This window comes from Gekko japonicus, unplaced genomic scaffold, assembly GCF_001447785.1.
Source record: "Gekko japonicus isolate JY-2015 unplaced genomic scaffold, Gekko_japonicus_V1.1 scaffold5322, whole genome shotgun sequence".
NCBI classification, from domain to species: Eukaryota; Metazoa; Chordata; class Lepidosauria; order Squamata; family Gekkonidae; genus Gekko; species Gekko japonicus.
In genome coordinates this window covers 1-13,449 of record NW_015164797.1, presented here as the reverse complement: position 1 = coordinate 13,449, position 13,449 = coordinate 1, and the positions used below count along the sequence as shown (strand labels likewise).

The following is a 13,449-nucleotide window of genomic DNA, read 5'->3' as shown; positions in this document are numbered from 1 at the left end:
CTGGAGTCATCCGGAGCTTAATAAACTGTTGAGCTAGCTCAGACTTACTCAGCTTAGAGGGAACACTGGAGAGGCGCTGCGCTCGTTGGCTCCCTGGGGCGTGCAAAGGGCTTGGGCTGAAGGGGACTGTCTGGTGCCTCCCATCATTTCCTCGCCCCCACCCTGGCTGCCCACTCACCAGAGCTCCCCCCGACCAGCAGGAGAGCAACTCCCCCTAACAGCAGCTGCAGACTGTGCTGGGCTGCGCTCATTGCCGGAGCCTCTCCGCGCCCTCGGTGCACCCTGGCCCCCGGGATGAGGCGTGCTGGAAAGCGGAACCTGCGGGGCACGGGGAGGAGTTTGCATAGAGCTCTGGCCTCGTCGGCTCCTCCTGCCAGCCTGTGGGTGCCGGTGGGTGGCTGGGCGGGGAAGGGAGCCTCACGCCTCAGCCTGCTGGGCTCTTCCAAGCGAGTCCCGGCCCGCTCCCCGCCCAGCGCCATCTTCGGACTCCGGCCACTCCACTGCGCTGAGGGAAGGAGGGAGGGGAGTGGAGGAAGGAGGGAGAAGCGCCCCCCGGGGGAGGCTGAGCCCCTTCCTGAAAAGTTCGGGAGGGTCTGACGCTCCTCAGCCCCCCTGCAGTTTACACGCCTGATTTGTGGAACAAAACCATCCTGTTCTCTCCCTCTGGAGAGTGCTTGCAGACAAAAGCTAGGGAATGTAGTTCCTGTCGGTCCACAGAGTCGTGTCCCGATATAAAATGCACTGTTAAAAGAATAGCCATGGCCTTAAAATGAGTTGGCCAGGTCATAGACCAGAGAGGCTGTTCTGTTGGGGAGGTCGGGGTAGAGGCTCGCGTCTGCCCAGCGCTCTCTACCTATTCTCAGACACTAACTTTCTGTCTTTCCTTTCAGGCGCTGTCAGCGAGGTCTCTCCCTCCATCTCTCCCCCTCTCGCTCTCCTTGTGAGACGAGAAATTTTTGGAGGGTGTCGCTGTGTGCGATACCCGAGGCCTTGTGTAAAGGGAATTAAAGCAGGGAAGGTATGGTGTCACTGATCTTCTTCTGAGCACAGGGAAGGCGGCAATGTTAGGACTCCAGCTGCCAGTCGAGCCGCGTAACTCAAACTAGCGTGCCGCATCTATGGTGCCAGGGGGATCAGTGGCAAAAGGTTGGAAGGGATCGGGGGCGGGGCGGGCATGTCTTCCGCCGGGCACAGGCAGCGTGCTACCTATGTCACCAGGTCCTCCTCCTTAGAGGAATCCTCAGACATGTACCCACAGTCGCAGCCCTCGTCCCGTCCAATGACAATAGCTATGAAATCATCTTTAGCATTCGCATTTATTGTCCCATCCGATGTTGGCGGAATAGGCCGGTTTTGATCATTCTCACTCCCCCCTTTGACACTGTCCTCACCAGGGGTGGGGGCAGGTGTCACATCAAGGTGGGACATGAAAGAGCCTTCCAATCCACGGAATGGTACTCGCCTGGGCTCACCGCACACCACCGAAGCGACGGGGGCGGAGGCGGCGGGAGCCGAGGGTGGCGGCGTTGGCGCGCTCGGCAGTGGGGGAGGCTGAGGGAGCCCGTCATCCGGCGACTGGTAGCCAAGTGGCCGGTACACCGGGTGTTGCGGCTGGGATGGGGCCACAGCGGGCGGGTTTCCCTTCCACTCCTTCAACTGCGAGGCGTGGAAAAATTTGTGCCAAATTCTTCCTTTGTGGCGGCTTTTAATCGCCAGCTTGTAAACAGCTGGGCTCACCCGTTCAAGAATGGTGGACGGGCCAGCCCATTTTCCCATGAGGGCATGAGGTTTTTTAGAAAAGCAGCGGTAGAGGACCCGCTGTCCTGGTTGCCAAAGGCGGGCATTCTGTACCCAGCCGAGTCTTTTGTCCATGGCAAGAGTGCTCCTGCCAATGGCTCGGGCCACCTGTTGGTGTACAGTTGAAAGTTCTTTTTGGAGCTGGATGATCCATTCATCCGTGACAGCACGTGCCTCCTGCTCCTGAGGGAGGCTCGTGTCCATCCAGAAGGCCTCCGGCAATTTCATACGTCTCCCCGTCATAACGTAATGCAGGGTGTACCCATGAGATGCTAGAGTTCCCCTAATGACCATCAGAATGAGGGGCAGTTTCTCATCCCAGTCCTTCCCCGTGGATTTAACCACCTTGGCTAATGCCTCCTTCAGGGTCCTGTTCATCCTCTCGACAGTTCCGGCGGCCTGTGGCCTTCCAGCAATGTGGAAGCGCTGGGTGATGCCTAGAGCCTGACAAAGATGTTGCGTGACAGCGCCCGTGAAGTGGGAGCCTAAATCCGAATCTATAACCTTCGGGATCCCCCACACTGAGAACAGGCGGCTCAGCAGCAGCTTAGCTGTGGTTTGGGCATCATTGGTCTTGCACGGAAATGCTTCAACCCATTTAGAGAAGGGGTCCACTATGGTCAAACAAAACTTGTGACCGTGGCGAGTCTTGGGGAGAGGACCGATGAAGTCAATTTGGATGCGGGCCCAAGGACCCTCCACCCTCTGATGCTGGATGGGTGCCTTGGGGCCGGTGGGGTCCGCATTAACGGATGCACACGCTAGACAATTGTCTACCCGTTGGGCAACGTCCTCTCTGACGCCGGGCCACCAACCTGTGTCGCGAACGCGAGCGTGTGTTATATCTTTCCCTCTATGACCCTGCTCGTGGACATACTGAATCAGGTCCCCTCGAACCGAAACGGGAACGACCCAATGACGGTTATGTGAGGAGTCGAGCGCCCAGACCACACCTTCCAGTTCCTCGATTTTAAACTTCCCGGTGGGATCTTTGCCCTTGGAGAGCAAGTCCATCACATCAGAATCATCCTTCTGCAGCGCTCCCAAATCCATAAGTACAGGAGAGAGGGGTGCACGGGTGCCTTCTGTCGCACGCCTGCTGCGGGTGATGACCGCAAAGACGGGCAAGTCCGGTGCAGGTTCTGGAGGGGAGGGGGTGTCCGTGACGGGATTGGGGTCAGGGGATGCAAGTCCCTGGTCTCCCAGGGCGGCTTCTTTAGCCAAAGAATCAGCGAAATTATTCCAGTAGGCCGTCGCTGAATCGACCTTCTGGTGCCCCTTCACATGAGTGATTTGGGTGGGGGCGGTCCTGTCATGGAGGATGCGAGCCACCTCTTTCCAGAGGGCAGAATGCGCTACTGGCTTTCCCTCCACATTCTTCCATTGACGTTTTTCCCAGTGTTGGAGCCAAACAGTTGCAGCTTTGGCAGTCCAATCAGAATCAGTATAGATAGCAAGTGGGCGATCTAGGGGCTCCAAGGCCAGCACGGCTCGCAGCGCCGCGACCTCAGCTGCTTGGCTGGAGTGGGGGCGGACGGGGGCTTGCAGCTGGTAACCATCCTGCACTCTCACAGCACCGAATCCCGTACAGGGGCGGCCATTCACATGGAAGCTAGACCCATCGCAGAACCAACAGGCAAATCCTTGCAGTTTGGCTTCTTCGAGGGGGACGCCCCACACAGCTGGCCATGGATCGTGATCCACCATGGGTAGCGGGCATTCGTGCTCCTCTCCTGTGGCAAGGAGGCCATAGGGAGCGAGGGGTTCGGAGTTCTCCCGTTTGTACTCAACACCCTTGTTCACCAAAGCCAGTGTCCATTGGGCAATCCTAGCATTCGACACTTGTCCATCCTGAATCCTACCCGATAGGATGTATTTAAGGGGTGTGTGTGTCGTTTGTACCACCACCCGGGAACCTCCTATAATGAATTCCCAGTGGGACAACGCCCACACAAGAGCTAAGCAGCTCTTTTCACAGGGGTTAAATTTTTGCTCCACCGGGGACAGCGTCCCGGAGGCATAGGCAATAACCCTTTGTGTTCCAGTTTGGAATTGGGTCAGAGTGGCTCCGATGCCAACATCCGACTGTGCCAGTTGTACATAGAACGGTTTGCGTGGGTCCGGGTGAGCCAGGGCGGGGGCGGAAGCGAGGCATTGCTTGAGCGTAGCAAAAGCCTTCTGTTCTTGGGGACCCCATCGCCACGGGGCGTTTTTCTTCAGCAAGGCATAGAGCGGTCTCGCTTTGTCTGCGAACGCCTCTATGAAATCCCTTGAGAAGTTGAATGTCCCTAACAAAGCTCTTAAGGATGCCACATCATTCGGAGCAGGTAGGCGTGAGATCACTTCCATTCTCTGAGCGTCTGGGGCTCTACCATCAGGTCCTAATGACAAACCTAGGTACTTCACGTGAGTTTGCACAAGTTGCGCTTTTTGGCGGCTCGCCTTGAAACCAGTGTCTCTGATCACGGTGAGGACTTCCCTGGTGATGGCTATGACTTCCTCACGAGTGGGGGCGTGCACAAGCACGTCATCAACATAAGAGACAACCTGCTTTCGTGACTCGGGTTTCAGCCGTTCCCACATCTGCACCACGTGTGCATGGCAGATGCTGGGGCTAGAGTGAAATCCCTGAGGAGTCCGCTTGAAAGCATATTGTTGGCCTCTAAATGTGAAGGCGAACTTGTACCAGCAAGACTCATGGAGCCTGATCAAGTGGAACGCATTAGCCAAATCAATCACGCTGTAATAGCGGGACCCCGCCGCAATGGCAGCCAGGATCTCGCCATATTTGGCCACAACCGGGGCTACCGCTGGCGTGATCCTGTTCAGAGCGCGAAAGTCCACGGTCATCCGCCACGTGACTCCATCCGCTTTCAGGACTGGCCAGAGCAGAGAGTTGCAGATAGACTGCATTGGTATTATGACATCCCAGAACAAAAGTCCCTGGATAGTCTTGGCAATACCTTCCTCGGCTTCGGTCGGGAATTTGTATTGCCGCTGCGGCTTCGGATCAGGGCCTTTGATCAGCACGCATGCATTTTTGACAGTGCCACATTCGGCTTTGTCCGTGACCCACACCTCAGGAAATTCCTGTTCCCATGGGTCATGGACGATCGAGGTAATTGGAAAGGGTGCATTCAAGGCGGTACAGCGCTGAATTGCATTGATCTCGGCAGGACCACCTGGGATCTGCCACAAAAAGCCGTTGGCGAGATCAATGGTCAGAGCGTGCGCCTTGAAAAAGGGTGCCCCCAGGATCCCATCATCCTCTCCCTGGTTAGTGCAGGCCGATACCGTAGTGGATAAGGTTCCAATGGCGATTGGAACCTGCCTCCACACCTCAGCGGTACGCACTCCTCCTGCAAAACCAGAAAGGGAAACGGAGTCCTGGCTGGGCTGGCCTTCTTGGGCCAGATGGGGGTGTAGGACATTAGTGGCTGCGCCTGTGTCCACAAGCAGAGTTGCAGGGATTCTATTCCCGGGAGCTCCTATCCCTGCCTTCACGGTGGGTCTTCCCCAATGGTCAGGGCGAAGGTATGCTACCACACCCTGGGGAAGACGCCTGCGTCCCGGGCGTCCCTAGTCCTCCTGTGTCGGACTACCCTGTGGAGGGTGTGCCGTCGCAGGATGCACTTCCGACACCGGGAGGCGTGGCTGGTCGGACAGAGAGAGAGTCTGCAAAAGGTATGAATCAGGCTTTCCGTTGAAAAGGTCCATGTTGTATCCCCTCTCCCTCAGCTTCATCCAGGCATGCCACCGCAACGGGTCCATGCCTGGCGGCGGGCCCTTGCTTCCCTGTTCCACCCCCGCGCGCCCTGATAAGCAGGGGGGGTCAGCGCCGGCGGAAGCGGTGGGGGAAGGGGGGTGGTGCCATCTGTTGCTGTTGGGGATAGAAGGACGGGGGTGGCGGCAGAGGCGGTGCCTGAGGCATAGGCGGCGGTTGATGGTAGGAAGGAAGGGGTGGAGGCTGGACGTAGACAGGCATCTGTGGGGTGGGGCACTCCACGGCGGGATGCGTCCTCCCTGGTCCTTGACCGGCTTGTCCCTTCCCTTTACTGAAATTTCGTCCTCGGGGTTTCTTCCCCTGTGTGTATTGGGCTGCCTTCCCCGTAGCTTGCTCATGGGAGGCGTTGGCAGAAGACTGTGCACCGTGATTGGCGTACGTCACCTCCAGAATGGAGGGATCCTCGTCTTTAGCCTGCTTCCTATGAGTTTTGGGGGGCTTCAGCGCACCAGCACCTCTCATGGAGATGGATACTCTTCTAATGCGATTCCTCAAGTCCGCCCATGTCCTTCTCTGCGGGTCATCTATTTGAAGATACTGTTTGGCCTGTTGGTTAAGTCCCTTCACTAGCGCTTCTCTGAAGGCGGGCACATTGTAGTTAACGGGGTTGGCATTACCGTTCACTATTCCAGCTGCCCTCGCTAGCAGCTGCTTCCTAGCCAAATATGCTTCCGGGTCATCATATGGTCCTTGCTTCTCATTGTGAAAGATCTCGGTCAGACAATAGTCAGGGTTCAGATATGTGATCACCTGCGTGACCCATTCCTCTCCCGGGACACGAGTCAAATTTCCAGAAGAAACAGCTAAATTTATGTCCGCAAGGGTATTCCCAGTGGCACATTTACGAGCCAACAGGGTAAGATCCTCGCCTTCCAACCCTGCGTAAGAAGTGGTAGCCGTGGTGACCCACTGCACAAAATTTTTCTCGGTCAACGAACCTAGCTCTTCAGCAACAGCTTTGCACTCCTCTTGTCGCCAAGGGCGATTCTCCACAATGGTTTTAGTGCGTGGCCTGTTGTTATTCATAGTCACCGTCCTATTGGTGATGCTCACCGGATTGACCGGCAGGGGTTCCGTCGAGTCCGATTCGTCCTCCGACTGTGAGTCTAGATCCCGATAGAGATCCAGGTCATCCTGCTCAGTAGAGCCATCAGGATGCACGACAGAGCTCGCAGTCTGGGGGGGACCATTTTTCTCTTTTGGCGTTTCAGGTGCCTTTTGCCGGGGTGCGGGGCTCGCGGGTTTGGAGCTGAGACTGGGGCTAACCTCACTTTTAGGGTTGCGGTTGCGATCCAGGAGGTAGTCCGCAGTGGACTGCGCCTTTCTGAGCTCCTCCGTGACTGTAGTCAGAGCACCCTCGGCTTGGGCGGCTTTCTCCTGAGCGGCTTTGAATAAAAGCTTGGTCTCTTGGACCTGGTCAGAGAGAGCCTTTTTGTCCATGACCAGATTGACTCGGTCTGTTTTAAGTTGTTGGATCTCGTCGTCAGCAATCCTTTGAGACTCGTGCAGTTCCTCCTGGGATTCCAGTCTCCTCTGTTCCAACAGACCCTCATAGTGTGCCCTCTGTGCATCCAATTTAGTGGTATGCTCAGATCACTCCTGCTCCAAGGCAGTCTGCAACTTGGCCAAGTCCTCTCGAGCTCGCTCTTTAAGGGACTTGATATGGGCAGTCTGTTCTTCCCTGAGGAGTCTGATCTCGGACTCATGGCCAGTTCTCATTAGTCCTAGCTGTTGATCCCTCTCACGCAGTTGTGCGCCCTGATCCGCAACACGATCTTGGGTAGCGCTCAACTGTTCCTCCTTTTCAGCCAGCTGGGTTTTCAGAGCCTCCGTGTGGTCTCTGAACGCATCCAACTGCTTGCTCCTTTTCTCCAGTTTCTCGTTGAGGGTCTCAACTTGCTCTCCGACTAACTCTAACTGTTTGTCCTTATCAACCATTTGGGTAAACATAGCCTCGATATGGTCCTGTGCTGCATCCAGCATCATACTAATTTTCACTCTTTCCCATGCTCGTCGGGCGGATACCCATCCCAGTCCGAAAAATAGCACAGCTGTGAGAGTCTGCCAAAACACTTGTCGCCAAGCGGTGGATGAATCCCACCAGAAGACAAACTCAAGCACATTGTGCGCGAACTGCGGAAGCGTACCCTGGCCTTGACCGAACACTGGCGATTGCGCACCCATGATAGGCGTGCGGGGGTAGTGCTCACTCGCGGGTATCCTGCAGTGATGTCCGGGTGTCTGAAGCAGCTCACGCCGGACCAGCTGCCAGAATAACCTCGGTGAAGGCACTAACTCGAGCAAAAGGGGTTACCTTTTACTGGTAAGGTTTTTCTGAGTTAAAGAACACGGCTCTTCCTCAAGGTTTATCCAAAAACCGTGGACAATGTGACCTCCTCTGGCGGCCCCACGCAGGTGACCCCAAATTCAGCCACACCACCCGTTTAGATCCCTGGCAAATATGCGTTAGGGATCAAGGACGTACCAGGGGTATTTCAACCCAAGGTAGCCTGAATATATTAAGTTGACTTTTGTGGAGGGAAGATTGCCTTCCGTCCGGGATCAGTCAGAACCTCACAGACTTTTATGGAGAGGGAAGATTGCCTTCCGTCCGGGATCAGTCAGAACCTCACTGGTTTTTATAGAGAGGGAAGATTTTCTTCCGTCCGGGTTTAACCAGAACCTGGACCGTAGTCCTTGATGGGTTTTGGAATTCCGGGGTGATCAGTCCCATTTTCCCTTGGCGGACCCAACTGCGCCAGTTATTGAGGTTTCCCTTTGGAGGGCTTGGCTCCTAAGGGTGGGTCGGCTACAGCGCGCGGCTTGTGCCGATCCCGTGCGAGATTTCCCTCAAACTCGCTTCGGGGGAAGGAGCTGGGCAAGGGGACGGGGATTTATATGTTCCTGCGTGTATGTCGTGCTTGTGCAACTGGGGTTCCCTAACAGAGTCCTCTTCGTAGTCGCGCCTCGGTGTCCACCCACAACGATAGGATCGGAGCGCGAACCGAGGATGCTCCTGGGGTTAGAGAGAAAGGGGTAGAAATCCCTCCCAGATGCCACTACAGGCCAAACACACAGACGGAAACCTTTCACTCTTCCCTATGCTAGAGCGTTCAAACGACCAGATCGTTCCTCCACGTTTTGGGTCCGTCGGAACCGAATGGTTGGGTACTGGTTCCGAGGGGTCCAAAGGTCGCCTCACACGGGGCACCAAATCTGTTATGCCAACTCCTCCAGGAAATTCCTGGAGACCCAATCCAAGTTATCTACCACGGCAGAGGGGGGGTTTGTGGCTGTGCGTAAGTTCTATACCCGTTTATACAGAGGTCTGATGGCGAATGAGACGCTCGCTATATCCCAGGAAGTGAGACAACACACTAGGTTTAAGAATAAATGTTGTCTTTTACTAAAGGTTTCATCAAGCATACAAAATCAGAATCACACACACACTTATACAAGCTCCTTAGTTACAGTAGTACATCAGAACAATTATAGCATAGAAAATAACAAAAGCATCAAAAATGGGGATGACACAATGGGGCACGGCTATACTTATCTGAGGTCCAAGCTGAAGAAGAAATCTCTTCCTTGGAATGATGGGCAGCTAAAGCAGCAACTTATGAACTCTAAAAACACACAGGCAGGACCAGCCAAAGCCACGTGTGAGCTCCCTGGGTCGCGACTCCCGTGGGGACTTAGGTATAGAGTCACTTGTAGCACCTTAGTGCACACTATGGGGAAGGTGGGTTAACCCTAAAACCTAACAGAATTCTTTCTAGACAAAGGAGAGTTTCTCCTTAAATAAACTCCTTTTTGGGGCCGTGCTTTCTAGCCATAAACTATCAAACCCGTCCTCTGAACTACCACTACTGGCTGAAGAGGGGGTGACGAGGGGGGGACGCTCTCCTGAGGGATGGTGGACGATATGCAGATTCTACTCCTACATCAAAGGTGCCTTGTGGTGAGGTGTGAATCTTCCGTTCCCATGGACACCTCTTGACTTGCAGATCTGGTGCCTGCTCCAAAGCCATAAAACGCTATTGTCTTTAGATCCCAAACCAGATTAGGGGAATAGGGTTACGTGCTCTTTCCATTCCAGAAATGCCGGGGTTCGCTGGGGATTTTCCATAGCTCTCAGAGTGGGTGCCATGGCGCGGTGTCTTCTCTATCCCATAGCATCACGGGATAGATAATCAGGGAAGCACATGGTCCGTATGTGCAACAGCAGCCCAAGGCCAGCCTATTGCTAGGCAAACATGAGATGCAGAACAAAGCAACACAACCAAACAGCGATCCCTGAATACACAGTGCAGAGTTATTCATGCTAGAGACACACACAAACAGCATCACCACTATACAGAATTACAAACATGGGTCCATTCCGTAACATCACCCCCCCTTTTGCCCCCCCCTTTTGCCTCAGAGACCAGGAGGTGCAGAAACTGTGCCATTTAGAGATGTCTTATTTTTCATATCTTTGATTTAAAATGGGTCTGCTTGACCTGTCTGCACTCTCCCCCTGAACCCACTGAACAGGGTAGTGCTCTCAGGTGCAGAGAGGAGTGACCCAGGAGGACCCAGGCTTCGGTCCTTGACAGGATCTCTTCCAGATCAGAGAAATGTGGATCTGGCCCCTTCCAGGGTCTTTCGGAGGGCCTCTCATCCCCCCCCTTTTGCCTCAGAGGCCAGGAGATACCTTCTCAGGCTCGGGTGACGGCCACCCCTCTGGCCTCAGTGGCCCCTGGGCAAGTCCACACACATGAGCAACACGTGAAGCTGCCTTCTACTGAATAGGGCCCTTTCTCCACCGAAGTCAAGTGTTGTCTACCAGGTCCGGTAGTGGCTCTCTGGGGTCTCAGGCAGAGAAAGGTCTTTTCTCATCCCCTCCTACCTGATCCTTTTAAGTGGAGATGCTGGGGACTGAACCTGGGACCTTCTGAATGATGAGCAGATGCTTTGCCAGTGAGCCACAGACCCTCCCCAAGTACTGGGACAGGCCTCAAAACGCTGCATTGCTGTTTAATATTTTGATTCATGCCTCCTCACAATGGCAGCCATTCGCACCTTTGGCACCTATGAAAGATCCTTACCCAGAAAGGCCACATTCCCATAGTTCTCCCGCATGACTTCCCTGTACAGAGCTCTTTGTCCCGGATCCAGCAGGGCCCACTCTGCCACGGTGAAATACACGGCCACCTCCTCAAAGGAAAAGGGGCCCTGGAAGAAAAAGCAGATTCCCTCGTCAGGGATCACACCAGGCAGAGACGGCACACGGGAAGGGAGTAGTCTGGGAAGGGACAGGATGTATGGGCACGGAATGGGTAAAGGGAACAGCGTTCAAAGGATCTCTCACCCGGACACCTTGTAGAAACTGCAGGAGCAAAAGCCCACCCCCTGAGAAGGGAGGAGGGACCCAGGCTGTCCCCCCCCCCGTCCTCATCTCCCCTACCTGGACTGGAGGGGCAGCAACCGTTTCCACACCTCTGAGAAGACAACGGCTCAACAGCATCTCTTCCCTGCCTGTTCCTGAGACAAAGAAGGGAGGAAGGATGTTTCCTTGCTTGTTCCCTGCTTCACACACACCCTTCCCTCGGTTGTGAAACCTTGCCCCGTGTACACTCGCCACATTTTTAAACACATTCTATTACGAGCCTCAGGGGTTATAAATGCTGCCAACACATTTCAGACTCCTGTGAGACCTGTGTATGGCCTGGGGGAAGGAAAGGGGGGGGGGAAAATGAAGCCACAGGACACGTCACCTTCAGCGGAAACACGAGTGTCAGGTCCCACAAGCAGTTCACGCAACACAGGGCTTCATAAGAAGAAACTGTGTATTTTGGTAAAACTATCCTGCAGTTACTCTGGACGCCTTCTGTGTCAGTAATGGAGATATACAGAACTGAAGGAAACTTATACTACAGTTGAATATGAGCCCCCCACCAACCAAAGCCAATAAGCACAATTCGTGCACGCGGGGGACAAGAGAAAGGTGCGTGGGAATCCAGGCCGTTAGGTTCTCAGGCCGAGGAAAGCGGTTAGCTGGCCCAGGGACGTGAAGCATGATAACACAGCTGCGAGCTAGCAGGGAAGGCTTTGCCTACACATTCCTGGATCTCCAAACAGAGCCCGTAAGTGCAGACCGGAAGACATCCTTACAGAGAGCAGAGCACAGAACAGAATTCTTAACCTGACCACAATTCTCTACCCACCGAATTCACCGGGTGACCAGTCATATCCAGGCAGAAAGAGTCCTTACCACAGGAGAGGGCATCCTGGGCACGCTCCACGGCCTGCGCTCTCTGCCCTTGCTCCGTTCTGCCTCAGGGAACGTAGCTTCTGTCTTCACGGATGGTGCCCACATCTGAAACAGGAGGGAGGGAGAGGGGTAAGAGGTGGAATGGAAAAGAGACCAAGGAATGGATCCTGCCCCACTCCCAGACTCTGCACCCGTCCATCAGCAGGCCTGGGGAGTTATCTGGAGGGCTAAGTAATTCTCTACTAGAAGAGGCTGCTGAAGGAGGCTGTTAACTCTCCCACTTGGATGTTTAACACTTGGACTATTTATCTCTCAGGGACACTTCAGGATAAGGCCAGATATCCTTGCTTGAATTGGACATACCTGGAGAGAACCCCCCTCACCTGTCCTGCCTGCCTCTTCTCCTCGGCCTGGCTCAGGAGGAAGCCTTCGGCCAGGGCCACTGCCTGGGAACTGGTCTCCGGCCCGCATCCTCTGACCCAGCCCTGCATTTCCTGGGGCAGGAGAGTCAGGAACTGCTCCAGGATCACCAGGTCCAGGATCTGCTTCTTGGTGTGCCTCTCTGGCTCCAGCCAGTGGCTGCAAAGTCCGTGGAGCTGGCTGCAAACCTCTCGGGGCCCAGCGGCCTCCTGGTAGCGGAACTGCCGGAAGCGTCGGCAATGTACGTCTGAGACTGCAGCGAGCTGATCACGGATCTCTGGCCTTGGGCTTTCCCAGGATTCAACACCACTCCCAGCTTGGGTGGATTGGGGGCCTTTCCTTGCTGTCCTGCCAGTTCCCGGTCCTTCTGGGTCCTGCTCTTCCATCTCCTTCCCCTTCTCTGGGGTCCCCTCTGACTGTGTAAAGATGCCTTCAGTCACTCCGCTGTGAAGAGAGGAGGCTTCTCCCTGGGGGGAAGGAGAGACACAAACGGCAACATGGAAAATAAAAGAGAATGGAGACACACCACTGAACAGCACAAACCTTCATATGCTCCGGAGACACACAAGAATTGCCCTGGGGGATCAGAACAAAAGGGCTTCTTGCGGTTTGCAGACCAGGCTTTATACCATTTTTCTATACTACAAACCAAGCTATTTGAAGAAGAAGAAGAAGAAGAAGAAGAGACTGGATATATACCCTGCCCTTCACTACCCAAAGGTGTCTCAGAGCGGCTTACAAACTCCTTTCCCTTCCCCTCCCCACAATAGACACCCTTTTGAGGTAGGTGGGGCGGAGAGAGCTCTTTCAAGAACTGCTCTTTTTCAAGGACAGCTCGGGCAGAACTAGTGACTGACCCAAGGTCATCCAGCCAGGTGCAGGTGGAGGAGTGGGGAATCAAACTGGGTTCTCCCAGATGTAGAGTCTCTGCACTTAACCAGGACACCAAACTGGCTCTCTAATTGGCATACAGCCTGGGGGTGGTTTCATATGAATTCAGGAGGATCCAGGTGGACCCAACTTTCTCTTGCGGGGTGGTGAGGGGGGGAGGGCTGCAGGGCCCTTGGGGGGGGGGCATCCTTGCGCATGTATGCCCCCCCCTAGGTTTTCCCTGCTGGCCGCTTTTCTCCTTCCCAGGAGCGGGAAGTCCTTGGACAGGGTGAGGGGGGGAGGGGAGTTCGAATCCAGCCTC

General features: G+C 54.9%; 1 protein-coding gene across 1 annotated transcript in view; it reads right to left on the bottom strand.

Annotated features, from left to right (window-relative positions):
- The window catches only part of LOC107109169 (zinc finger protein 239-like), a gene marked incomplete at its 3' end in the record, with an annotated part of 9,264 nt that extends 8,785 nt beyond the window's left edge, over positions 1-479 (bottom strand). The window contains exon 1 of the mRNA XM_015409742.1: positions 179-479. Within this exon, the coding sequence (XP_015265228.1) occupies positions 179-479 (301 nt within the window). The remainder of the gene's footprint in view (positions 1-178) is intronic.
- Positions 480-13,449: the final 12,970 nt, after the last annotated feature.